Source organism: Aquarana catesbeiana, linkage group LG10 (genome assembly GCF_042186555.1).
Source record: "Aquarana catesbeiana isolate 2022-GZ linkage group LG10, ASM4218655v1, whole genome shotgun sequence".
Lineage (NCBI taxonomy): Eukaryota > Metazoa > Chordata > Amphibia > Anura > Ranidae > Aquarana > Aquarana catesbeiana.
In genome coordinates, this window is record NC_133333.1 from 17,199,450 (window position 1) to 17,227,097 (window position 27,648).

Sequence of the window (27,648 nt, forward strand, 5' to 3'; positions counted from 1 at the left end):
GAAGTGCAGTTGCTGTAGATCTGAGTGGTAGATCTGAAATGAGGGGAAGCTCTGCAGTGAGTGTGGAGGCCATTGGAGTACAGGGACCTCATTGTCCAATGATGAGATGATTGGAACTTTGTAAGGAGCCATCAGAAGATGGGGACACTGTAGTCATAAAGGGATGGACATGGTCAACAACAATACTCAGGTAGGACGTTTAGCTGCTCATTTGGTACTAAGGGGCCAAAAGTGTGCCAAGAAAATATCCCCCACACCATTACACCACCACCAGCCTGAACCGGCGATTGTCCAAATTTGGTGAGCCTGTGCGAATTGTGGCCTCAGTCTCCTGTTCTTAGCTGACAGGAATGGCACCCGGTGTGGCCTCCTGCTGCTGTAGCCCATCTGCTTCAAGGTTCAATGTGTTGTACGTTCAGAAATGGCATTCTGCATACCTTGGATGTAACGAGTGGTTATTTGAGGTACTGTCGCCTTTCTATCATCTGGAACCAGTCTGCTCATTCTCCTCTGACCTCAACAAGGCATTTTCCTGCACACAACTGCCGCTCACTGGATATTTTCTCTTTTTCGGACCATTCTCTGTTAACCCGGAGAGCTGGTTGCGCATGAAAATCCCAGTAGATCCCAGTAGATCGGTTTTTGAAATACTCAGACCAGCCCGTCTGGCACCAACAACCATGCCACGTTCAAAGTCACTTAAATCTCCTTTTCTTCCCCATTCTGATGCTCGGTTTGAACTTCAGCAAGTCGTCTTCACCACGTCTAGATGCCTAAATGCATTGAGTTGCTGCCATGTGATTGGCTGATTAAGAATTTGTGTTACCAAGCAATTTAATAGCAATTGAATAGATGTACCTAATAAAGTGGACGGTGGGTGTAGTTCCACAAGGTATCTCATAGTATGACAGCACGTTTTACAATGTGGCTCAACCCCAACTTTAACCCCTTGCTTACCAGGGACCTCCCCCCCCCTTCCTGCCCAGGACAATCTTCAGTTTTCAGCGCTGTCACACTTTGAATGACAATTGCGCGGCAATGCAACACTGTACCCATACTACATTTTCTTCTGACAAATAGAGCTTTATTTTGGTGGTATTTGATCACCTCTTTTCATTTTTTGCTAAACAAACTAAAAAAGATCGAATTAAAAAAAAAAAAAAAAGTTTTTCTTCGTTTCTGTTATAAAATTTAGCTTTCTCCGTCGCTGATGGACACTGATGGGCACTGATGAGGCGGCATTGATATGCAGCACTGATGGGCACTGATAGACGGCTCTGAACTTTGGATGAGTAAAACTTTGTTACGACTTGCAGAACAGAAAACTTTGTTTCGTTTGGTTTCTTTACTTTCGTGGGTTTCCCCATCGACAGCCGATTGGAAAAAAAGAATGCCGGTAATAAAAAATAAATGAAAAAAAATGGCATAGGGTCCCCCCTTCAATGTATACCAGGCCTTTCGAGTCTGGTATAGATTGTAAGGGGAACCCCACACCAACATTTTTAAAAAAAGGCATGGGGGTCCTCCCCAAAATCCATACCAGACCCTTATCCGGGCATGCAGCCTGGCAGGTCAGGAAGGGGACGACGAGGAGCAGGCCCAATGCCCTCAAAATACCAAATAGGTGGTGCTTTTGGGCAAGAGGGCCTTGCCCCCCCCCACCCAAAGCACCTTGTCCTCATGTTGATGGAGACAAGGGCCTCTTCCCCAAAAACCCTGGCCAGTGGTTATCAGGGTCTGTGGGTGGGGGGCTTATAGGAATCTGGAAGCCCCCTTTAACAAGCCCCCCCCATGTGAATGAGTAAAGACACAACACAAGTTTTTGACATGCCCTTCATTAAAAAATAAAAAAAATGTCCCCCCCCCAGTATAGATCCATCATCAATCACACTGCCCGCCCCTTCCGCTGACCCAGAAAAAAAACAAAAACCCCTCCAACTCTGAAGAAGGCCTGCTCCGCCCTGTGATAGCTCTTAGATAACTAAGGGTCGGGGTCACCAGTGACATCACCGGGTGGCACCGCCCCCATGTGACCTCACTGACCCAGCATGCTCTCGGATGGTGATGTCACAAGGGGGCAATGCCACCCAGTCATCATCTCCTTGATAGGGGCCCCAGTGCATTGCCTTACCCAGGAGCCCATGATGCTGTTAAGGTGGCACTTCCCATAACAGGCTCCTGGTACCTTTTATTGGGTCAACAGATTTAAGTCTCCTGCCACTCTGCATGTCGCCGAGCTTGGTGCTCCTCCATGTGGGCCTGCTGCATTAACATTGCGTCATAAAGATGACTGCCGCGTGACAGCTATCCTTAAAACGTAACTCCACTTTTGTTGAAAAGAAAAACATTTTCCTCTGGGTGATCTGTGCACATTGCAAAGATTATAACAAACTTTGTAACAGATTCCTACCTTTTGTTATTTTGAAGAAATCCCTGTGTGTTTGTCTGTATCCATGTGTGAAAGTGAATGGTTGGGAATGGGTATGGTTTCATAATTATCAATCAGCTGTGCACCTGCAGGGCACTAATGAGGAAATCTATTGGGCCTACATCCCTTTAGATGTGTTCCTATTGGAAGTATCTCACCAAAAATTACATTTTTGATGCAGGGGATGCCTAAAATCTGACTTGTATCTTAGGCCCCTTTCACACTGGGGCGGTGGGTGCGTTGGCGGTAAAGCGCCGCTGCACTAAGGGGCCTTAGTGCAGACTTCCGGGAAAATCAGTGAGCCAATCACACAAGCAGGAAATGATGTTTCTGGGGGGCATTCTGTATACAGAACACCTCCAGGTAGCCACATTGCATTTTTATAAAATTAAAGAGCTGCAGATTGAAAAGGAAAGGTCATTTTTAATAATGTTCAATTACAATATGACTTGTGTCACAATTGTATACGCCATATAATTATTTATTTATTTGCTATTTTTTCCCCCAAGAAAGTGGAGTTACACTTTAAAGGGAAAAAATCAAAGTGATTGTAAAGTCTATTTTTTGTTTTTTAAATAACAAACATTTTATACTTACCTGTTCTGTGTAATGGTTTTGCACAGAGCAGCCCGGATCCTCCTCTTCTCGGGTCCCTCTTTGGTGCTCCTGGCCCCTCCCCCCCTGTCGAGTGCCCCCCACAGCAAGCAGCTCGCTATGGGGGCACCCGAGCCGTCCATTCAGACACGGAGCTGCTGTTCGCCCCCGCCCCCTCTCTCTCCTGATTGGCTAACTGACTTTGATTGACAGCCGCGGCAGCCAATTGCGCCAACTGCTGTGTCTCAGCCAATCAGGAGGGAGAGTCCCGGATGGCTGAGGGACTTGTGAACATCGCTGGACAGAGATGGGGCTCCGGTGTGTATTAGGGGGTGCGGGGGAGGCTGCTACACACAGAAGGCTTTTTATCATAATGCATAGAATGCATTAAGATTAAAAAAAAACTCTGACTTTACATCTGCTTAAATTTTTTTGTAAGGGCTTAAGACAAAAAAAAAAAGAACAATGAGTCATAGCGTTATGGTCACGTTAACTGACTCTGACGTGATTGAAAGTATAAACTTTATTGAATAGAATTCATACACAGAACAAGCACAGATCCCAGGCATAGGATAGCAGCAGATAAATGTTAACGTGTTTCACGCAGGAAGCGCTTAGTCATGACATTGTTATGTTATGACTAAGCGCTTCCTGCATGAAACCTGTTAACATTTATCTGCTGTTATCCTATGCCTGGGATCTGTGCTTGTTCTGTGTATGGATTTTTGGGGATTTTATTCAATAAAGATTATACTTTCCATCACGTCGGAGTGCAGTCAAACTACAATTTCTGTATATGTGGAGTGCCACGATCACGGATCGGACCAGCACCTGATTGTGTGTAAGGAGCTCATCTGGAGAGATATTTGTCTTGGGACTTTGGATATTTTTGGAAACCATGCTTTAGTGACCTCTGGTCATGACAGGGTTAAAGGAATCACTGCAATACCAACACACGCATTATGCACTCGTTATGTTAAATTTGCGATATTATGGGGCTTTGTGCTGAGTAGAATAAAGGATTCAAGCCCGTGGCCACCATTGGGAAACACGTCATCAAGGGAAATGCCCTGGAGCCATCATTGGAGGAACTGCAAAGAGGCTGCAGGAGATCACAAGAACTTGGATGCAACAATCAAGTAAATAAAAAGCAGAAAACAAGTATTTTATTTAAAACGAATAGCATTTTTTTTTTATGATAGACAGGGCAAACTTAATATCTTTCAGCAAAGGTTTTCATCTGCTTTAAGCGAAAAGCACAATAAAATAGATATTGCCCAGTAAACTATTTGTTGCAATTCTTACCCCGGCATTTACAATTTACAACTTTCAATGCTGCTGGCTCCTGTTCTCTCGGTGCTGCTTCCCTGAACTTCTGGTCTTCACAGGAAAGAGTTAAAGGGGAGTTCCACCCAAAAACTGGAACTGGAAAAAATGGTACTTTCCGATTTTCCAGTCCCCCCCCCCCCCCCCCCCTGGTGTAACCAATGGCCAATGGCTCCCACTGCTATCAATCTATCCAATGAGGACAAAGACAGTGGCTGGAGCTGCTGGGCTCGTGGACGTCACTGGAATGGATGGGCTCAGGTAAGAAAAAGTGGGGGCGGAAGCCGCAGCATAGAAGGTTTTTCACTTTATTGCATAGAATGCATTAAAGTGAAAAAAAAAATGAGCCTTTACAATCCTTTTAATGCATAGAATGCATTAGGATGAAAAAACCTTCTGACTTTACAACCACTTTAACCGCTTGCCGACCAGCCGCCGCAGTTGTACTTTTTTTTTTTTACCAAAAATATGTAGAAGAAAACGTATCGGCCTAAACTGAGGAAAAAAATCGTTTTTTTTATATATTTTTGGGGGATATTTATTATAGCAAAAAGTAAAAAATAATGCGTTTTTTTCAAAATTGTCGCTCTTTTTTTGTTTATAGCGCAAAAAAAAAAAAAAAAGCGCAGAGGTGATCAAATACCACCAAAAGAAAGTTCTATTCATGGGAAAAAAAGGACGTCAATTTTGTTTGGGTGCAGCGTCGCACGACCGCGCAATTGTCAGTTAAAGCGACGCAGTGCCGAATGGCAAAAAGTGCTCTGGTCAAGAAGGGGGTAGAATCTTCCGGGGCTGAAGCGGTTAAACTGGAACACAGGCAAGGATTAAAAAGATAAGCTGCATACTCAGTAAGCGGTCTATGGAAAAAAAGTTTTCTGTGCAGATAGGACAAACTTTCACGAAATCAGCAGAAAAATTGCCGTAGTATCTCTAATCTGAGTAGTTCCCATATCACCAGCGCCATCTAGGGGCCATATAGCACTTTTTTTCCCCCAGAAATACCTCAATCAGGAAAAAAAAATACGTATTGTGCCCACTAGATGGTGCTAATAATAAAGGAACCACACAAAATAGAAGAAGTACAGCAATTTTCGCCCCGATTGTGTGGATGTTTGTCACCTCTGCCCCACAAAACTATAAAATTACATAAACCACTAAGTAATTAAATCAGCTGCTGAAAGTGCTTAAAAAAAAAACCAAAAAAAAAAACAAAAAACGAGGGCCTAATATCACTTTTTAAATAAAAGATTTACGCCTTATTTAAATAAAAAGTCAAAACAGTGCACTACACCTTGTTACATACAAAAGTATACCACTGTTTAATACTGACATTTTAATCGTCTTTTCTTTTCAGTGCTGTGATGTTAAAAAAAATTAAAAATTCAGTTTCAGATATGGAACTGTGTAATGTGATATCCTAATGTAAGACCTTTATAATGAGGCCTATGGTAAGGAGGAGCGGAGAGAGACTGTAGTGGAGACCGGTACATCGGTCGGAGCAGGTGAAATCCGTTATAACTGTCATATCTGTCATCGATTCCTCCACATGGGAAACGTTGCAGATTGTTTTGGTAGCGCAGCCGCGCATGGAGGATTTTTTTGTCCCTTTATTTCCTGCGGGGAAAAGCACAGCATTATAACAGGACAACTCAAACTTAAAGTGATTGGAAACGATCATCTTATAAAACAACACATTCAGTTTAAAACAGAAATGAAATGCAAAACATTTTTTGTATAGATATAAAAAATACCTTTTTTTCCCTTTTTTAATAAGTGATCACATTCCCTCTGTTCTCAGCTGCACAAGAGCTGGGGGAGGAGAAGCAGCAGCACCAGTGGTGGCTGTTGTTTTTTTTGGGGGGGGGGCGGCAAACAACCACCCCCCCGGGCGGCCGACGGCACTACCCCCCCCCATCTAGGTGGCGTGTGGCAGGCTGTGGTGTCCTCTCCTTCTCCTCCTCTCCTTCTGTGGCTCCGGTGTCCTCCAGCGTGGCGGGGGGTGGCGGGTGGCAGGCTGCGGCTCCTCTCCATCTCCTCCTCTCCTCCTGCGGCTCTGGTGTCCTCCAGCATGGCTGAGTTGTGGGTGGCAGGCTGAGGGCAGCGGCTCTGGTGTCCTCTCCATCCCCTCTCTCCTCGTACGAGGCACTAGGCATCCAATAGGATCACCTGACTTGGCCAATCGGGGTACTCGTCTCGTGACCCGCTTCCTGATTGGCGGGGAGGAGATTTGGTGTGAAAATAAGTGAATATTCTTTTGCTATTGACACAGAACTGGGTGGGATAGGGGCACACTACTCTGTGCCTCGAGCCCACCCTTTTTTGAAGCCTATTAGAGCCTCTGGCTCTAATCACGTGCTTCAGAAAACCGCCCCCCCCTATTGGAATCCATAGTCTGGCACCCTGTATGTAGATTAGGGGGCCAGATGACCCTGACCCGTGTCAGGACAAGTCTGATCAGTGGAGGAGAGCAGGCTGAGTTCCAGCATAGCTAGAGAACTGACCACGATGAGTTCTCCTGCTTGGTGTGGTCAGTTTTTAATAGGAAAGCAGAGGGACTGGAAGGATCACCAGGGATTTCACACAAAGGAAGCAATACAAAGAGAACAGGAGACTTTCTCATACAAGTACATGGTACATCAGGCCCATATCAGGAATATGACGTTTTGGGGGTTACAAACCCTTTATTAGGAGAAAAGAGAAACCATCAACCAAAGCCAAAGTGCCTGGAAAAAACTGGGTGACCAGTGTTATCGCTAGGGTTGTACCGATACCGTTTTTTTGCCGATACTTTTGGTCAAGTACTCGCCTTTGTGGTGCGATTTGAGCCCATGCAAAAGGAATTTATGTAAATAACAAATCAAAACGAAAAAAAACTTTTTTTCGTTCCGTGTTTTTATTGCATTTAGGATGGGGAACTTTGGAAGCAGAAAAAGTGTTCATCCTGGAATTCAAAAATTTCGAAACATCTGGATTAAACTTGACCTCAAACCATTATATGTTCCCTTCAGGACACACACAGTCCTTGGTTTCACTCACCTCATCAGGGTCGTACCAGGAGCTGGAGGAGAGGTTATATTCTCCTAGCAGTGTATGCTTGGCAGAGATTCAAACCCCTAACCCGCCCCCCCCTCCCCCACTATTCTACCCAACATGCCTTCAGAAATGGGGTTACCTTCCTGTTAATTGTCTCATATCAGTAGATAGAGATGGGCTGTGGTTGGCTAATGCCACGTACACACGGCTTGACTTGCCAACGGGCTAAACTCCTTTGGCATTTCCGAAGGAGAGATTTAGAACATGTTCTATATCTGAGTCCGTCGGAAATGCCGACAGAAAAAGTCCGATGGGGCATACACACGGTCGGAATGTCCAACCGAGAGCTCCCATCGGACTTTTTCTGTCGGGAAGTCCGGCCGTGTGTATGCGGCATAAGGTGCCTATTGCGACGTATGCATCTTCATCATTTGAAATATTTAAATGGATCACCTTTAATGGTTTGACTCTGTTTGAAGCATTTCACTTCTTCTCCTTCGCATTGTATGTAGTCAGATGACTGACACGACCCCTTTGTGTCGCTCCTACAGGATTGGCAGGTGACGTTATTCTTCTCATTGCTTATCGGCAGCACTTATAGCAAAAAAAAAAGAAAAAAAAAGTATAAACACATTAAAATGTCTCCCCTGTTAGCACTTCGTGTTTTTAGTGTTATGCCGCGTACAAACACGGTCAGAATTTCCCACATCAAATGTTGGATGTGAGCTTGTTGTCGGAAATTCCGACCGTGTTGTGGCTCCATTGGACATTTGTTGTCGGAATTGCCGACAACAAGAATTGAGAGCTGGTTCTCAAATTTTCCGACAACAAAATCTGTTGTCGGAAATTCCGGTTGTGTGTACACAATTCCGACGCACAAAATTGCACGCGTGCTCGGAATCAAGCAGAAGAGCCGCACTGGCTATTGAACTTTATTTTTCTCGGATCGTCGCACGTGTTGTACGTCACTGCGTTCTTGACTATTCACAGCGCTTCACTTTTTCCACATTGTGTTATGTTACAGCCTTGTTCCAGAATGCATTAAATTCATTATTTTCCTTAAAATTCAACAAAACAATACCCCATAATGACAACGTGAAAAAAGTTTGTTTAATCACTTCAGCCCCGGAAGATTTGGCTGCTCAATGACCAGGCCATTTTTTGAGATTCGGCACTGCGCCACTTTAACTGACAATAGCGCGGCCGTGCGATGCTGCACCCAAACAAAATTGACATCCTTTTTTCCCCACAAATAGAGCTTTCTTTTGGTGGTATTTAAACGCTCTCTGCAGTTTTTATTTTTTGCGCTATAAACAAAAAAAGAGGGACAATTTTGGAAAAACGCAATATTTTGTACTTTTTGCTAAAATAAATAATACATTTTTTAAAAAAAAAAGCAAATTTTTTCTCAGTTTAGGCCGATATGTATTCTTCTACATATTTTTGGTAAAAAAAATCGCAATAAGCGTATATTGATTGGTTCGCGCAAAAGTTATATCGTCTACAAAATAGGGGATAGTTTTTATAGCATATTTATTATTATTATTTTTTTACTAGTAATGGCGGCTATCTGCAATTTTTATCGGGACTGCGACATTATGGTGGACACATCGGACACTTTTGACACATTTTTGGGACCATTGGCATTTATACAGCGATCAGTGCTATAAAAATGCACTGATTACTGAAAAAATGTCACGGGCAGGGAAGGAGTTAACACTAGGGGGTGATCAAGGGGTTAACTGTGTTCCCTGACTGTGTGTTCTAACTGTAGGGGGGAGGGGACTGACCTAGAGGAAGTGACGGATCGTGGTTCCTAGCTAATAGGAAGTCACGATCTGTCACGCCTCTCAGAACAGAACACACACTCGTCCCTGTTCTGCCTCTCGTATCCGCGATCGCTTGTGGCCGGCGGTCATGAGCATCGGCACCCCCTGCTGTGCAGTGGGCGCGCGCGTGCCTGCTGTCCCAATCTCACAAGCCAACGTATAGCTACGATGGCTCGCGAGATCGTGTCGACCTGCCGCAGTAAAATGACGGCAGCTGGTCGGCAAGCGTTAAAATCTTTGAAAATTTATCAAAAATTTAAACGAAAAAAAATCCCATGTACATACAGTAAGTATTCACAGCCTTTGCTCAATACTTTGTTGAAGCTCCTTTGGCACCAATTACAGCCTCGAGTCTTTTGAGTATGATGCTACAAGCTTGGCAGTTTCTCCCATTCTTCTGTAGCAAGGTCTCCGGCCCTGTACAGTCCAATGAGGACCTCCAAAGCCAAAGACATCTGACATCCTTCAATATGTGGTGGGTTGTGAGGCATAGTGGGTGCAAAGATGGTGAAAGTCATTGGGCGCCAGATACTTCTTGGATGTAAAAGGGCTTTTATTTCTTTTGACAGTCCTTTTTGTATTTTTGGGGGAAAGAGGGTTAGGGCCAGGACACCCTTGAGTAGTTATAGATTCAATTGGCACACTCTGAGACTTCAATAGTAGGACAGCCGCACAGGAAAAGGCCCCAGCAAGGCGCCACCTCTGCACATGCAGGAATTCTGTATCCTCCTATGGCAACAGTCTTTAACAGTTCCTGACACAAACATAACAGTCCTTTCAGCTCCACTACAACTGCCTCTTGTAGTTATTTAACACTGAGCTCCCGGTCTCTCACTAGAGCCTCTGATTCACTGACTCTGAATCCCTTGAGCTCCTCCAAAGTTGGCGGTGGTATCTCCCTCAAGCGTCACCCCTGCCTCTCTGCTGGGTCCCTAGCTTGGCACTCTAGATACTTCTCAAGCTGCACCCCTGCTAACCGGCGAGGTCCCTGGCTTGACTGAGGACTCACAAGGCTGCCAGCAAGCGTCTCCTCCACAAGTTGGATCCCTGACTTGATCACCGCCTGAAGTTTCCCGATTCTCCACCGTACCTGTTCGGTGAGAATATGATTCTGGTACTTTCTTCAGTTACTCCCTGTGGTCCCTGGTAAAGGTGGTTGGTCCCTTTGTGACGACAGCTTCCCCTCTACCTCCGACCACTGACAGGCTCTCCGGCTGGCAAAACCGTCACTTTTGGTTGGACTGCAAGCCGCAATTCCAACCCTGTGCTGCCCTCTTACTTCTGGATAGGCCCTAACACAGCCTGGCAGCCAGATGCCACCGGGATATGCCCAATCTTCCACCTAGCAGCCCAGAGCGTACGACACACGTCCACCCAGACAGCCGTCCAGGTGGCACAGAACATAGATCACCTGACCTCACCCTAAAATATAGGTTCTCCCAGCAGGCCAAGGGATCCAAGAAAACCTATAACCTGACCTTGGGTTGCCCTTCTCGTATCTAGTACCACCAAGCATCTGGCCACCTAGTGGTAGAAGAAAAAAGTGCAACAAGGCCAAACCTAGGGAGAAATCAATAGATCTCTATCAATCGACAAAGATAACTACTCCTGGCAAGTAAATTTGTGAGGAGCTCCCTGACTAAACCCCAGGGTGCTACACTTCTTTGCAGAACCTCTCAAGCTCCATCAGGTTGGATGGTGAACGTTGGTGCACAGCTATTTTCAGATCTCTCCAGAGATGTTCAATCGGATTCAAGTCTGGGCTCTGGCTGGGCCACTCAAGGACATTCACAGAGTTATCCTGTAACCACTCCTTTGTTACCTTGGCTGTGTGCTTAGGGTCATTGTCCTGTTGGAAGATGAACCTTCACCACAGTCTGAGGTCCAGAGCACTCTGGAGCAAGTTTTCATCAATGAATCAATGATGTCTCTGTACATTGCTGCATTCATCATTCCCTCGATCCGATCTAGTTTCCCAATTCCTGCCATTGAGAAACATCCCACAGAATGATGCTGCCACCTGCATGCTTCACTGTAAGAATGGTATTGGCCAGATGATAAGCGGTGCTTGGTTTCCTCCAGACATGATGCTTTCCATTCAAGCCAAAGAGTTCAATCTTTGTTTCATCAGACCATGATGGTTGTTCTTCTGGAAGGTTCTCCTCTCTCCACACAGAAACGCTGGAACTCTGTCAGAGTGACCATCGGGTTCTTGGTCACCTCCCTGACTAAGGCCCTTCTCCCCCTTTTGCTTAGTTTGGCCGGGCAGCCCACTCTAGGAAGAGTCCTGGTGGTTCCAAACTTCTTCCATTTACAGATGATGGAGGCCACTGTGCTCATTGGGACCTTCAATGCTGCAGACATTTTTCTGTGCCTTGATATGATCCTGTCTCAGGCATCTACAGACAATTCCCTGGACTTCATGGCTTGATTTATGCTCTGACATGCATTGTTAATTGTGGGACCTTATGTAGCGCTGGTAGATTTCTAATCTACCGCTTATATGTAAATTTAGTGGGTCATCTGTTCTGTACATAGTTCAAATTTAATCTATGGGCAAATTAGCCTCTGTTCCAGCATTGGCTGTGTTGCGTGCGTCCAAACTGTTGCCTGTAGGTGTCGTTATCACCATAGGTCAGTGTTGGAAAGCAACAAGCTGAAGTATATTGAGTGCCCTTCTTTCTTGGAGGCAACTCTGCAGAGGTGGTCCGCTGCCGTACATTCTGGGAGAGGGTATTTATGGACCCGATGGTAAAAAAAATCTGAAAGGGGTTATAACCCTCCCTTACTCTATCCAAAATGAAAAAAAAAAACAAGTGTTGCCCATGGTTCTACCCTAAGAGGAGTTGCCTTGAATATTTATGCAGCCTTAGCCAATCCTCAGAGGTATGTTGACAGGGGGCTGAGACCACTCCACAAACAGACATGAGCCATGCCAGCAGGGCAGTCGGGTGGAAGATGGAGATTCTTATTTACTCTATTATATTCTATTCTTTTTAATTCTATTATATTTCTTTGTTATTTCAGATTTGTTTAAATGTGTTACTATTGTAATTCGGAAGTTCGGATACATCCGAATTTCCAAATAACAAAAATGTGTCCGAAATTTAAATTCGGAATGAAATGAATATGTCTACAAGTAAGCTCGGTAATGTCCGCAATGTCGGCACCCCTAGCCGATTCCTCAATCAGCTTCGGGTGCAGGTGCTGGCATCTGTAGTAAGGGAAACAGGAAGTGAAGCCTTACAGCTTCACAGATTGTTTCATACTGCGAGTGTGCTGTACTTTGTGAATGATCCTGCTGTCTTCTGAGACCTGTGTGTGTCCCAGAAGGCAGCAGGGGGGCGGAAATATCGTAGATTGGCAATCTTATCTGGAAGTGGGAGTGGGTACCTCTCAAAACCAGGTACCCACGCCCCCCCAAAAAGTGCCATATGTGGCAGTGGAGGGGGGGGAGGGTGCGAACAAGCGGAGCTTCCCCTTTTGGGTGAAGCTCCACTTTAAGTGCTTGGTGGATCTATGCCCACAACCAGGGCCGCTATCAGGGGGGAAGCTCATATACATGTAGGGGGCCCGCCGGCCGGGCCCAGGCCGCCCCCTCCGCTGTGTTTTCTTTAAGAGGGAGAGCATAGCTCAATAGGCAGACTCCTCCTCTCACCTACCGCTTCCCTTGTTTGGCTGGTGGGTAGCAGGGGGCGTCGGTCATCACGTGACCAGTGGTAGAGAGCATGGTACACTCAAACTGAGGCAAGAAGACAAGAATGGAGAGGTGAGCGGAGCGGTAGTGTGTACTCAAGGACAGGGCAGCATCGACCAGTCACTGACTAATTCAGAGCTTGGTTGGTGGCACGGTGGTGGTGATGAGGAAGGGGGGGCTGGTGAAGCTTTCGTGGACCGGCTGTCTGCCCATTGAATATAGGTGCTTACTGCTGCACAATTCCTATAACTGTGACCTGAGCTGACATTTCTGCAGACTGGGATTATAGGGATGCTGAGGGGCTTCATGTGTGGATGTGGGCCTGTGCTGCCAGCCTGCTGTGACTGTCTCTTTGTTGAATTGGTCTATGACTGTCTCTTTGCTGGATGGGAACATCTCTTTGCTGAATAGAGCCATCTATTTGCTGGATGGGAATGTCTCTTTGCTGGCTTGGACTGTCTTTTTGTTGGATGGGGCCATCTCTTTGTTGGATGGGGCCATCTCTTTGTTGGATGGGGCCATCTCTTTGTTGGATGGGGCCATCTCTTTGTTGGATGGGGCCATCTCTTTGTTGGATGGGGCCATCTCTTTGCTGGATGGGGCCATCTATTTGCTATATAGGGACATCTCTTTGCTGGATGAAGCAACGGAGGGCAACACATCCCCTCCCACCCCCTGTAAAAACCTGAGTGAGGGGGCACTATGTGTGCTGGATTACTATTCTCTTTGGAGTTCCCAAAGGTGTCCCAGGTCTGTTACAATCCTATAGTGTGTACTAAGGAAAAAACAAAAAAAAAATTACTGTGCGGCCGCTAAAATGCTCGGGTTTGGCTTGTAGAAAAAGTGGAAACCCTATGCTGGACTGATTCCTGACTCAATTGTGCCTGGGGATGTCTGGTGTGCCTGGCTGTGCAGGGTGGGGGTTCCCAATTCACCAGCGGCTCCTACGTGGGGTGCGCTACACATATAGAATTAAGGATGTCTTCCTGGGACAGGAGTACAGAACCCCCTCCCCCATACCTTTTCCATAACATAGAGGCTCATGATCTGAGTAAAGCTAAGTCCAGATACTTACAGACTGGCTTTTCAGGCGTACATCCGTCCGAGTTACAGCAGGTGGAGCTGGACTGGGTTCGGTCATTGGGACTACTGAGGCTTCCAGATAGATGGCAAGTAGCGCGGTCCCCGCATGCTCTAATGAACGACGGATGTTTAGATACCCCACCTGAAACAAGGGCAAAAAAGGAAAAAACGTAAAGCCCAATGGAATGCTCAGTTTAATTCCACTATTGGTGTGCAAATTCTTGCAGTTAGTTTCCTTAAGAAAACAGACACAGCCTGAGTAGAAAAGCCCGTTAGCCTGCCAGCAGGCTGCAGAGAAGGACCCTTGCTGTCTGTGTAAGCAGGGGTCTCTATGCAGAGGTCTGATACCACACCATGCCAAGTCAGACTAACACAGCCAGCACAGCATTAATGCAGTGCATCAGGACGTCAAGGTCTGAACGGGTTCTTAGGGACTCAGATGATGAAAGAACACATTTATTAGTACACACTGATTATATTTATAGACCAAGAAAGATTTTCTACATACCGACTGTTGTGAGCATATACATCGACCTACAGATCTGATCGGGCTTGGGGCAGGTCTGTGCGGGTCCTGTACATGAATCCCCCTCGAAATGCGTACATTGTATGCAGGACAGAGAGTGACCTATAGGACAAGAGGAGAAAAGAACAAAACAAGGTCATTGCTGCATTGTATGGCATAATTACCGACAATATATCATCGGGGGTTGTGACAGTGAAACATGACCGTGCTTTCAGAAGGTGTTCAGAGATGTGTGTTTTTCTCAACATTATCTGTGAAATCAATGTTTATAAACAGGTTATTTGTATATCCACTTGGGGACCGCCTCCAGCAGATATAGTGCAGCCAGATCACATACACATGTACGTGATCCGCATCTTCCGGGTAGGAGGCGCACGCGCGCGTGTGCGCCCACCACCCGGGCTGTGCTGCCATTCGCTGCAGCACAATCCGATCATCGGGTCCCGGCCAATGATATATGGCCGGCACCTACTGATCGGCTGAGCGAATGACAGAATTGGTAAACAACACAGAGCTCTTTACTGTCAGCGGTGATGTGCTGTTTTAGTTTTTGCAAAGCAGGGAGGTAAAAAAACCGGCACATCGCTTAGTGAAAACATCACACAATGTGCACAGTAAACATTGCTAGGCACACGGTTAACCCTTTGATTCCCCCGTAAATGTTAACCCCCATATCACCAAATTTTTTTGAGATGGGAAAGAGGGAAAACTATTAGTATGTAGGCATAGGCTACACCCCCTGCCCCGCCCCCTTAACCACTTCAATACTGGGCACCCCCCTTCCTGACCAAGCAAATTTTCAGCTTTCAGCGCCGTCGCTGTTTAAATGACAATTGCGCGGTCATGCTACACTGTACCCAAACAACATTGTTATAATTTTGTTACCACAAATAGAGCTTTCTTTTGGTGGTATTTGATCACCTCTAGGGATTTTATTTTTTGCTAAATAAATAAGAAAAAGACCGAAAATCTTGAAATTAAAAAAGGTTTTTCTTTGTTTCTGTTATAAAATTTTGTAAATAAATACGTATTCTCCTTCACTGATGGGCACTGATGAGGCTGCACTGATGGGGACTGATGAGGTGGCACCAAGGAAGTGGCACTGATGGGCACTGATATGCAGCACAGATGGGCACTGATAGGCGACACTGATGGGCATCTGAAAGGCTGCACTGATGGGTACTCATGGGTGGCACTGATGGGCGGCACTCATAGACAGCACTGATGGGGACTGATGAGATGGCACCGATGAGGTGGCACTGATGGGCACTGATATGCGACACTGATGGGCACTGATAGGTGGCACTGATATGCAGCACTGATGAGCACTTATAGGCGGCACAGATGGGCACTGATAGGTGGCACTGATGGACACTGATGGGTGGCACTGATGGACACTGATAGATGGCACTGATGAGCATCACTGCTATGGAGGCACTGGCAGGCATTGCTAATGGGCACTAATTGACATCAATTGTGGGCACACATTGGCATCCCTGGTGGCCATGGGTGGCATACCTGGTGGTCATCAGTGGTGGCCATCCCTGGTGGTCCTGGTGGCATCCCTGGTGGTCCTGGGTGGGCATCCTTGGGGCGGCTGCTTTGATAATCAATCAGCGCAGACCCCCCTGTCAGGAGAGCAGCCAATCGGCTCTCCTCTCCTCGCGTCTATCAAGTGAGGAAAAGCCAATAAACGGGCAGGCGCAGGCTTGTTATCCTGATCACGTCATATGACGTCCGGTCAGGATAACAGAACCACTTTGCCGACGTCATATTGCTATATAGCGTGCAGGAAGTGGTTAAAGGAAAATTAGTGTTTTTTTTTTTTCCCACTACTATTCCTTTATACTGCCTTTAAAATTTACAAATGCAGCAATTTAGAATTTGGATGAAAGGTTTAGCGCTGGGAAACACTTTTTGAAAGATAAAAAGTGCATTTTATATACAACTATATAGATCAGACCAAAATGAGGGACAAATGAGGAGGAAAGAGGGACAGAGGGACATTGCTCCAAATCAGGGACAGTTGGAAGCTGTGGTTAACCCCTTCCCAGCCAGTGTCCTTAGTACAGTGACAGTGTATATTATTAGCACTGATCACCCACCCGGTACTTCCAGGTAGGGGGCGCACACACGCGCATAGCCCTATCTGTGCTGTGATTCGCTACAGCACAAGTCGGTTTAGCAGCAGGTCCTGGCCAATGATTTATGGCCCGGGACCTGCTGATCGGGTTAGCGAATCACAGTACCATAGCTCCCAACTATCTCTGATTTGGAGCAATGTCCCTCTGTCCCTCTTTCCTCCTCGTTTGTCCCTCATTTTGGTCTGATCCAAATAGTTTTATATAAAATTCACTATTTATCTTTCAAAAAGTGCTTCCCATTTGAATTTGCTGCATTTGTAAATTTCAAAAGCCAATATAAAGAAAAAGTAGTGGTAAAAAAACAAAACAAAACAAAACAAAAAACAACACTTGTGGGTTTTCCTAATCATTTTTTTGAATTCTCCTTTAAGGGGGCGTGGCAGGGGGTGTGTCCTATGCCTACATGCTTTTGCTAATAGGTGTCCCTCGTTCTCATCTTTGCAAAGCAGGGAGAAAAATCAGACACATCTACTAGTAAAAGCAGCACACATTACACATTGTTAGGCACACAGTTAACCCCTTTCATTGCTCATAGATGTTAAACCCTTCCCAATCAGTGTCATTAATACAATGACAGTGTATAGTATTAGCACTGGTCACAGTGTTAGTGGCACTGGAGATGTCAATGTCAGTTAGTCATCCCCCCCCAGCGTCAGTTCGTGACAGATTGCTCGTCGCACTATCACAGTCATATTATAAGTCACTAATCGCAGCCATTAGTAGTATATAACAAAAAAAAATCCAGTATATATACAATCATTTGTAGATAATGATAACCAATTAATATATGACACAAATATTAATTTTCACAAAGTCTGCTGCCTCAGTTTTTAATGATACTGATTTGCATATACTCCAGAATGTTATGAAGAGTGATCAGATGAATTGAAATTAATTGCGAAGTCCCTCTTTGCCATGAAAATGAAACTCAAAGTGATAGTAAAGGATCGTTTTTTATTTTTTTTAAGTAACAAACATGTCATACTTACCTCCACTGTGTGGCTCGTTTTGCACAGTGTGGCCCCGAACACCCATTTCTGGGGTCCCTCGGCGGCTCTTGCAGCTCCTCCCTGCATTAGATAACCCCCTTGGAGAAGCACTCTCCCGAGGGGGTTACCTTGCTCCCGAGTCCAACATTCAGTGTCCATAGAGGCCGAATGCCAAATGCCCTCCGGTGCCCGCATCATTGGATTTGATTGACAGCAGCGGGAGCCAATGGCTGCGCTGCTATCAATCTATCCAATCAAGAGCCGGGAACCCGTGGAGAGAAGGACGACGGGGACACGTCGACGGAAATTCAGGGCTCAGGTAAGTAGAATGGGGGGGCTAGGGGGCCAGTGACTGCAAGGTGTTTTTTCACCTTAACGCATTGGATGAAAAAAACACGAGCCTTTACAACCCCTTTAATCCCATAAAAAAAAAAAAAAAAAAATTTCCACTGCATTTGTGAAAAAGGCTTCAGGGCGCCCAAGAAAGTCCAGCAAGCGCCAGGACCTTCTCCTACAGTTGATTCAGCTGTGGGATTGGGGCACCACCAGTGCAGAGCTTGCTCAGGAATGGCAGTGGGCAGGTGGGAGGACATCTACACACACAATGAGGAGAAGACTTTTGGAGGATGGCCTGGTGTCAAGAAGGGCAGCAAAGAAGCCGCTTCTCTACAGGAAAAACATCAGACTGATATTCTGCAAAAGGTACAGAGATTGGACTGCTGAGGACTGGGGTAAAGTCATTTTCTCTGATGAATCCCCTTTCCGATTGTTTGGGGCATCTGGAAAAAACCTTCTCCGGAGAGGAAAATGTGAGCTCTACCATCAGTCCTGTGTCATGCCAACAGTAATGCATCCTGAGACCATTCATGGGTGGGGTTGCTTCTCAGCCAAGGGAGTGGGCTCCCCCACTCCCCCACGCCATGAATAAAGAATGGTACAAAAACATCTTCCAAGAGCAACTTCTCCCAACCATCCAAGGACAGTTTGGTGAGGAACAATGCCTTTTCCAGCATGATGGAGCACCTTGCCATAAGGCAAACGTGATAACTAAGAGGCTTGGGGAAAAAGGCATTGAACTTATTCTCTCTGGAGAAGAGACACTTGAGAGGGGATATGATTGTAATATACAAATACCGTACTGGTGACCCCACAATAGGGATAACACTTTTTCGCAGAAGGGAGTTTAACCACTTGCCTACCAGGCACGAACACCCCCTTCCTGCCCAAGCCATTTTTCAGTTTTCAGCACTGTCGCACTTTGAATGACAATTGCGCGGTCATGCAACGCTGTACCCAAATTAAATTTTTATCATTTTTTCCCCACAAATAGAGCTTTCTTTTGGTGGTATTTGATCACCTCTGCGGTTTTTATTCCTTGTGCTATAAACAAAAGAAGAGGGACAAGTTTGAAAAAACACAATATTTTTTACTTTTTGCTATAATAAATATCCAATTTTTGTTTTTTTTTTTTAAACAAATTTTTTCCTCAGTTTAGGCCGATATGTATTCTTCTGCATATTTTTGGTTAAAAAAAAATCGCAATAAGCGTATATTGATTGGTTTGCGCAAACGTTATAGCGTCTACAAAATAGGGGAAAGATTTATAGCATTTTTATATATATATTTTTTTCTTTTTACTAGTAATGGCGGCAATCTGCGATTTTAATCGTGACTGCGATATTGCGGCGGACATATCGGACACTTTTGACACATTTTTGGGACAATTCACATTTATACAGCGATCCGTGCTATGAAAAAGCATTGATTACTGTGTAAATGTGACTGGCAGGGAAGGGGTTAACACTAGGGGGTGATCGAGGGGTTAAATGTGTGTCCTGGGAGGTGATTCTAACTGTGGGGGGGGGGAGACTGACTGGGGGAGGTGACCGATCGGTGTCCCTATGTACAAGGGACACACCATCACACACACACAGATCCATGGTCCTGCTCAGTTACTGGGCAATCACGGGTGCCCGGCAGACATGGCGGCATGCATCGGGTCCCCAGTGACGCGGCGGGCACGCGCGCGCCCCCTAGTGGCCCGGGAAGGAGATCACGTCATATGACAGTGGGCAGGCGGCTAGTGGTTAACAAGACTCGTGGCCACTCATTAAAATTAGAAGAAAAGAGGTTTAACCTTAAACTACGTAGAGGGTTCTTGATTGTAAGAGCGGCAAGGATGTGGAATTCCCTTCCACAGGCGGTGGTCTCAGCGGGGGGGCATCGATAGTTTCAAGAAACTATTGGATAAGCACCTGAACAACTGCAACATACAGGGATATACAATGTAATACTCACATATAATCACACACATGGGTTGGACTTGTGTCTTTTTTCAACCTCACCTACTATGTAACTATGTAACATTTTGGGTCCATGGCCAGGAAACTCCCCAGACTTTAATCCCATTGAGAACTTGTGGTCAATCCTCAAGAGACAGGTGAACAAAAAACCCCCCACGTATTCTAACAAACTACAAGCATTGATTAGAGAAGAATGGACTGCCATTAGTGAGAATGTGGCCCAGAAGTTGAGTGACAACACGCCCGGGAGAATTGCAGAGGTCTTGAAAAAGAAGGATCAACACTGAAAATATTAACTCTTTGCATAAACTTCATGTAATTGTCAATAAAAGCCTTTGGCACTTATGAAATGTTTGTAATTATACTTCAGTATCCCATAGAACCATCTCACAAAAAAGATCTAAAAACACTGAAGCAGCAGACTTTGTGACTAATAATATTTGTGTCATTCTCAAAACTTTTGGCCACGGCTGTACACTTATTGGGAATTTTTTTTGACATGTAGCAGAATACATTTTAGCCTAAATCTATGAAGAAATTTGAGTTTTCACTTTTTTTTATTAGATATGTTTTATAACAGAAAGTAAAAAATATCGTTTTGTCTTTTTTACATTTTCAACCTTTTTTTTTGTTTATAGTGCCTAGCCTAGGCTTACGACACCATGCACAGCTCTTTCTCTCACTCTCGTGAGAGTTTGCCAGGAAGGGAGGGGGGAATGAGTCATAAGAGGGCCAATGAGAGCTGCAGAGCTGGAGGTGTGCCTCTGTGCGTCTGTGTAAATCCAGGAAGTGAACAGGCAGCAGCTTCAGCTGCCCACAGTTAAAATGGCCGCAGCCAGACTCAGTGGAGGGAGATTTCTTGCAGCATATTTGGCAAGTACAGAATCGCAGAATGTATAAAATAATATACAAAGTGATTTTTTTACTAAACTGTAACTCAAGCCAAGCCCTTGCCATTTCCAGGAATAGTAAAGGAATCTGTCTAACTTCTGTTTGAACTTTCTCATCCTACCGGGACTTGTATGATTTTGCATTTCAATTTAAGGTACCGGCTTGGTGTTTCTTCCCTATGCTCGCAGTTGCTTAGCGCATGATTTTTATCGTTAACAGTTTGTTTATGTGTTAGTTGTGTGTGTCTAATGACATTATATCTCATTCTAGATAGAGAGATTTGTTTCCTTCTCTGTCTCATCTGTGAACCTTGGCCGTGTCCTGAGGAAGCCTAACGGCGAAACGCGTAGACATACAAGGGCTCACTGCACAATAATCATAGATGCATATATGTTACAATTGTCATCGTGTGTTGTTTTTTAGATATTTGTAATTTTCAATAAATATATATTTTTTATACTGCTATATCCTCTCCACTGTTTCTTAGCCCAAAAAGTCCGCCTTCCTGGGTAATACTCAGTACTACCTTAGTTTGTTTCCTGATGGTTATCAAAACATGTATTTTGATTAGGCAGATATACTTGATAAAAATATGTTAGAAGTCATATGATGTAACAGCTGTTTTGGTTGTGGTCGAATGCCATTCACACCTTCAGCTGTGAAAAGGTCTAACTCTGGCTTTCCCACAGAACTTGGGAAGTGACGTGTTTATGCTAAATGACCATCTGTTTATCAATGTAAATAACCAACACATTATTTAGGATTTCAAAGAGGCTCACAAGGTGCCCCCCCCCCCCTTTTTAGAATGTATAAATTGTACTGATGCCCTCAGCTTTAGCAGAGCAATTATGTCACCATGTACTGTATACGTTTGCTCCCCTGCCTATGGCTAGAACTATAGGCTTGAATATTAAATACATCTTTTTGAATGTGGTTCAGCAGTCAAAATGTCATTGAAAACCCCTAAGTTCTGGGATTTCCCTATCGATGCCAATCTCCCGTTCCACCACATCAGAAAGGTTCTCTATTGGATGAGATGTGGTGAGTGTGGAGGCCATTGGAGTACAGGGACCTCATTGTCCAGTGGTGAGATGATTGGAGCTTTGTGACGTGGTGCATTATCCTGCTGGAAGGAGCCATCAGAAGATGGGGATGCTGTAGTCATAAAGGGATGGACATGGTCAGCAACAATACTCAGGTAGGCCGTGGCGTTTAAACAATGCTCAATTGGTACTAAGGGGCCCAAAGTGTGCCAAGAAAATATCCCCCCCACCAGGGGCGTTGCTAGGTCTACAAGAGATCTGGGGCTAGAGCCCATAGTAGTGAAGTAAAGAAAGTCATACACATATATAATATACTTGTGGGTGTACAGTATATATATCTCTGAGTGTGGATTCCCCCTTACATCAGGGTCCCCAGAGAGCCCCCCCCACTTACATCAGGGTTCCCAGAGAGCCCACCCCCCCTTACATCATTGTCCCCAGAGCCCCCCTTACATCAGGGTCTCTAGAGAGCCTCCCTACTTACATCAGGGTCCCCAGAGCCCCCCTCATTACATCAGGGTCCCCAGAGCCCCCCTCATTACATCAGGGTCCCCAGAGATCCCACCACCTCTTACATCAGGGTCCTCAGAACCCCCCTTACATCAGGGTCCCTAGAGAGCCTCCCTACTTACATCAGGGCCTCCAGAGCCCTCCTCATTACATCAGGGTCCCCAGAGATCCCACCCCCTTACATCAGGGTCCCCAGAGTGCCCACCCCCCCTTACATCAGGGTCCCTAGAGAGCTTTCCTACTTACATCAGGGTCCCCAGAGCCCCCCCCCCATTACATCAGGGTCCCTAGAGATCCTACCCCCCTTACATCAGGGTCCCCAGAGCCCCCATTACATCAGGGTCCCCAGAGCCCCCCTCATTACATCAGGGTCCCCAGAGCCCCCATTACATCAGGGTCCCCAGAGCCCCCCTCATTACATCAGGGTCCCCAGAGCCCCCCTCATTACATCAGGGTCCCCAGAGATCCCACCCCCTCTTACATCAGGGTCCCCAGAGCCCCCCCATTACATCAGGGTCTCTAGAGATCCTACCCCCCCTTACATCAGGGTCCCCAGAGCCCCCATTACATCAGGGTCCCCAGAGAGCCCCAGGGCTCAGGAGTTGGCTACATAAACAATGCAGGGCTCAGCTGTGCCCATCTTTGCAGCCTCACCAGTGCCCAGCAATGCAGTCTCACCAGTGCCGAGCAATGCACCCCCCCACTGCAGTACCCTCGGTCCCCTGCACCCCACCACACACACTGTGTAAGTAGAACTCTTACCTTACACAGGTGTACAGCAAGCAGAGCATCTGAGATCGGCATCACAGAACAGGATGGGGACGGGAACTACAGAAGTTAACTTTTCACATCTACAGGCTGGTGATTGGTTGCTAGGATTGTCCAACAACCAATCACCTGCTGTTCCTGCCCCCATCCAGCCCTGTGATACTGGGCGCTCGCCACTGTCCAATGAAGGGGACAGCAGCAAAAATTTGCACAGGCCAGGTGCTCGCATTCAGCCGTGGCAGGCCGGGTACCAACCCCTGCCCTAGAGATTCGGGGCTATAGCCTCAATAGCCACCCCCTAGCAACGCCTCTGCCCCCCATACCATTACACCATCACCACCAGCCTGAACCGGTGATACCAGGCAGGATGGATCCATGCTTTCATGTTGTGTACACCAAATTCTGACCCTACTATCTGAATGTTGCAGCTGAAATTGAGACTCATCAGACCAGGCAACGTTTTTCCAGTCTTCTATTGTCCAATTTTGGTGATCCTGTGCAAATTGTAGCCTCAGTTCCCTGTTCTTAGCCAACAGGAGTGGCACCCGGTGTGGTCTTCTGCTGCTGTAGCCCATTAGCTTCAAGGTTTGATGTGTTGAGCATTCAGAGATGGTCTTCTGCCTACCTTGGTTGTAACGAGTGGGTATTTGAGTTAGAACTCTTTCACAGTGACAACACTTTTTAGGCGCTTTAGCGCTAAAAATAGCGCCTGTAAAGCACCTGAAAAGCGCCTCTCAAGCCATGTAGCCATGTAGTCATAAAGTGATGGACATGGTCAGCAACAATACTCAGGTAGGCCGTGGGGTTTAACCACTTCAGCCCCGGAAGATTTGGCTGCTGAATGACCGGGCCATTTTTTGTGATTCGGCACTGTGTCTCTTTAACTGACAATTGCGCGGTCGTGCGACGTTGCACCCAAACAAAATTGACGTCCTTTTTTTCCCATAAATAGAGCTTTCTTTTGGTGGTATTTGATCACCTCGGCGGTTTTTATTTTTTGCGCTATAAACAAAAAAAGAGCGACAATTTTGAAAAAAAACACAATATTTTGTACTTTTCACTATCACAAATATCCCCAATTTTTTAAAAATAAAAATAACGAATGTTTTCCTCAGTTTAGGCCCAATACGTATTCTCATACATATTTTTGGTAATAAAAATTGCAATAAGCGTATATTGACTGGTTTGCGCAAAAGTTATAGCGTCTACAAAATAGGGGATAGATTTATGGCATTTTTATTATTATTTTTTTTTTTTTACTAGTAATGGCGGCGATCTGCGATTTTTATCGGGACTGCGACATTATGGCGGACACATTGGACACTTTTGACACCATTTTGGAACCAGTGACATTTATACAGCGATTGGTGATATAAAAATGCACTGATTACTGTGTAAATGTCACTGGCAGGGAAGGGGTTAACACTAGGGGGCGATCAAGGGGTTAAGTGTGTTCCCTGGGAGGTGTTTCTTGCTGTATGGGGGAGGGGACTGACTGGAGGAATTGGCAGATCGTGTTTCCCAGCTTGTAGGAACTCACGATCTGCCTCTCCTCTCTTCACAGAACAGGGATTTCTGTGTTTACACACACATGTCCCTGTTCTGGCTCTTGTGCCCGTGACCAGCAGCCAAGCGCATTGGCACCCCCACAGTGCAGCGTCCGCGCCTGCTATCCCGCTTAAAGGGACCGACGTACGGCTAGGACGGTTCGCGGGGTCGTGGTGACCTGCTGCAGTATAATGATGGCGGCAGGTCAGCAAGTAGTTAAACGATGCTCAATTGATTCTAAGGGGCCCGAAGTGTGCCAAGAAAATCTCCCCCCCACCACCATGACACCCCCACCACCAGCCTGAACCGGTGATAGAAGACAGGATGGATCCATGCGCCAAATTCTGACCCCACCATCTGAATGTCGCAGCTGAAATCCAGACTCACCAGACCAGGCAACGTTTTCCAATCTTCTATTGTCCAATTTTGGTGATCCTGTGTGAATTGTGGCCTCAGTTTCCTGTTCTTAGCTGACAGGAGTGGCACCCGGTGTGGTCTTCTGCTGCTGTAGCCCATCTGCTTCAAGGTTGGATGTGTTGTGCATTCATACATGGTATTCTGCATACCTTGGATGTAACGAGTGGTTATTTGAGTTACTGTTCCCTTTCTATCATCTGGAACCAATCTGCTCATTCTCCTCTGACATCAACAAGGCATTTTTCTCCACACAACTGCGGCTCACTGGATATTTTCTCTTTTTCCCACCATTCTCTGTAATCCCCGAGAGATGGTTGTGTGTGAAAATCTGAGAATAACTCAAACCAGCCCGTCTGGCACCAACAACCATGCCACGTTCAAAGCCACTTCAGTCCCCTTTCTTCCCCATTCTGATGCTCAGTGTGAACTTCAGCAAGTCGTCTTCACCACGTCTAGATGCCTTAATGCATTGAGTTGCTGCCCTGTGATTGGCTGATTAGCAATTTATGTTACCAAGCAATTGAACAGGAGTACCTAATAAAGTGTCCGGTGAGTGTATCTCTCCAGATTGTAAAGTGTATGTAGCCCAGATTGCTGCCATTAGCGGTATAACAAATATAGTATAGTATATTATATAGAATAGTATAGCATAGTATAGTATATAGTATAGTACACAGCATACAGCATAGTATATAGTATAGTATACAGTATATAGCATGGTTTAGTATACTATAAAGTATAGTGTATATATAGTATACTGTATAGTATAGTATAGTATAGTATAGTATAGTATAGTATAGTATAGTATAGTATAGTAGAGTATATAGTATATAGTATACTAGTATAGTATATAGTATAGTATATTGTATTGTATAGTATACTGTAGTATAGTATTTAGTATATAGTATAGTATAGTATTGTATAGCATATAGTATAGTATACTGCATAGTATATAGTATAGTGTATAGTATAGTACCATATATAGTATAGTATATAGTAAACTATAGTATAGTATTGTATAGCGTATAGTATATAGTACAGTATATAGTATAGTAACCCAGAATATTGGAGGGGTTCTCTCATGGGGCAGTCAATGTGGATATACTCTCAGTACGGACGGACAGTAAGAAACAAGTAGAATCTTCCTAAATGTAAACGTTCGATCTTTGCCACCCATTTATGGGCAGCCTAAGTAATACACATCTGTTAAGAAATCATATTTTAAAAAAATAAATAAATAATGTTTCCAAATCCCACAACTATTATGCCGCGTACACACGGTCGGACTTTTCGTCTACAAAAGTCCGACAGACTTCCGGCGGACTTCCGGCGGACTTTCGGCGGACTTGCAGCAGACTTTCTAACGAACGGACTTGCCTACACACGACCACACAAAAGTCCGATGGATTTGTACGTGATGACGTACACCGGACTAAAATAAGGAAGTTCATAGCCAGTAGCCAATAGCTGCCCTAGCATGGGTTTTTGTCCGTAGGACTAGCACACAGACGAGAGGATTTCGGGGTCCGTCGTAGTTACGACGTAAAGATTTGAAGCATGTTTCAAATCTAAAGTCCGTCGGATTTGAGACTGAAAAAGTCAGCTGAAAGTCCGGAGAAGCCCACACACGATCGGATTACCGGCCAGCTTTAGTCCGTCGGCGTCCGTTGGACTTTTGTAGACGAAAAGTCCGACCGTGTGTACGCGGCATTAGATTTGTCTTTGAGACTTTATAACAGTTAATTAATAAACTAATAAATAAGTACAGTAACAGAAAGAATTGACTTACTATGCCGGGAAAGCGCTGAAAGTATCCCAGTAAAGAGAAGAAGATATCCGGTCATGATGGTGACTTGCTGGATGGAGAAGCTGGGAATGGGATGAGAGGAGTGGATGGGAGTTTTTTATGTTCTGCTCTCTTGGGGTTGTGTTCCAGAATGCAGAGAGAGTGATGGGAAAAAGGGGGGGGGGAGGGGGGGGTATGGGAACAGAAATTATTACCACAGCAAAGCATTTGAAGTTTGTGATACAAAACAAGGAAGGAAAGAATGTACTGGAGGCGCAACGAGGTCCAAAGCACCTCACAACCCAAAAAATGAGTCTATATATATTAGGGAGGCACCGATACCATTTTTTTTTCAGTATGTGCCGATACCAATCACCGATACCTACTGTTTTCACTTTGGCTGTCAGCAATGGAACAAAGCATTGAAAAGTTATTTACAAATAAAATAAATAGATTTTTTTTTAATAATTTTGCACTTTTTCAATGTGAAATGTGTAAATATATGTTAATTGTGTAAAAATATTAACGAACAAAGCAAACAGAAAAAAAAAGTTTTGTTTATTGTTTATAAAATAGACGTGACCCAAAAAAAAAAAAAAAGCAGGAAAATAATAATTAAATGGAGGAGAATAGGGTGTTCAATTTCAGGCTGGTTAGAGTAAATTAAGGGTTAATAAGGGGTTAAACAGAAGAACATTTAATAATATAAAATATATATATATATATTTTTTTT

The 27,648-nt window shown here is 45.1% G+C and overlaps 1 protein-coding gene across 1 annotated transcript; it reads right to left on the minus strand.

Moving 5' to 3' along the window:
- Positions 1-4,162: 4,162 nt before the first annotated feature.
- LOC141110397 (phospholipase A2 inhibitor and Ly6/PLAUR domain-containing protein-like) lies at positions 4,163-27,077 on the minus strand. The gene is made up of 5 exons (XM_073601728.1): positions 26,919-27,077; positions 14,499-14,618; positions 13,983-14,132; positions 7,835-7,975; positions 4,163-5,962 (listed from the first exon to the last, which is right to left on the minus strand). Exons 1-5 carry the CDS (start codon positions 26,971-26,973, stop codon positions 5,766-5,768), a joined length of 663 nt encoding a protein of 220 aa, XP_073457829.1. The 5' UTR covers positions 26,974-27,077; the 3' UTR covers positions 4,163-5,765.
- Positions 27,078-27,648: the final 571 nt, after the last annotated feature.

What these genes read in the sequence shown, in the direction of transcription:
- LOC141110397 (XM_073601728.1), bottom strand. Translation starts at nt 26,973, where the DNA reads ATGACCGGATATCTTCTTCTCTTTACTGGGATACTTTCAGCGCTTTCC. An exon ending in TTCAGCGCTTTCCCGGCATA is followed by an intron (nt 14,619 to 26,918) that starts GTAAGTCAATTC and finishes CTTGTCCTATAG; the next exon opens with GTCACTCTCTGTCCTGCATA. An exon ending in TACGCCTGAAAAGCCAGTCT is followed by an intron (nt 7,976 to 13,982) that starts GTAAGTATCTGG and finishes TTTTGCTATAAG; the next exon opens with TGCTGCCGATAAGCAATGAG.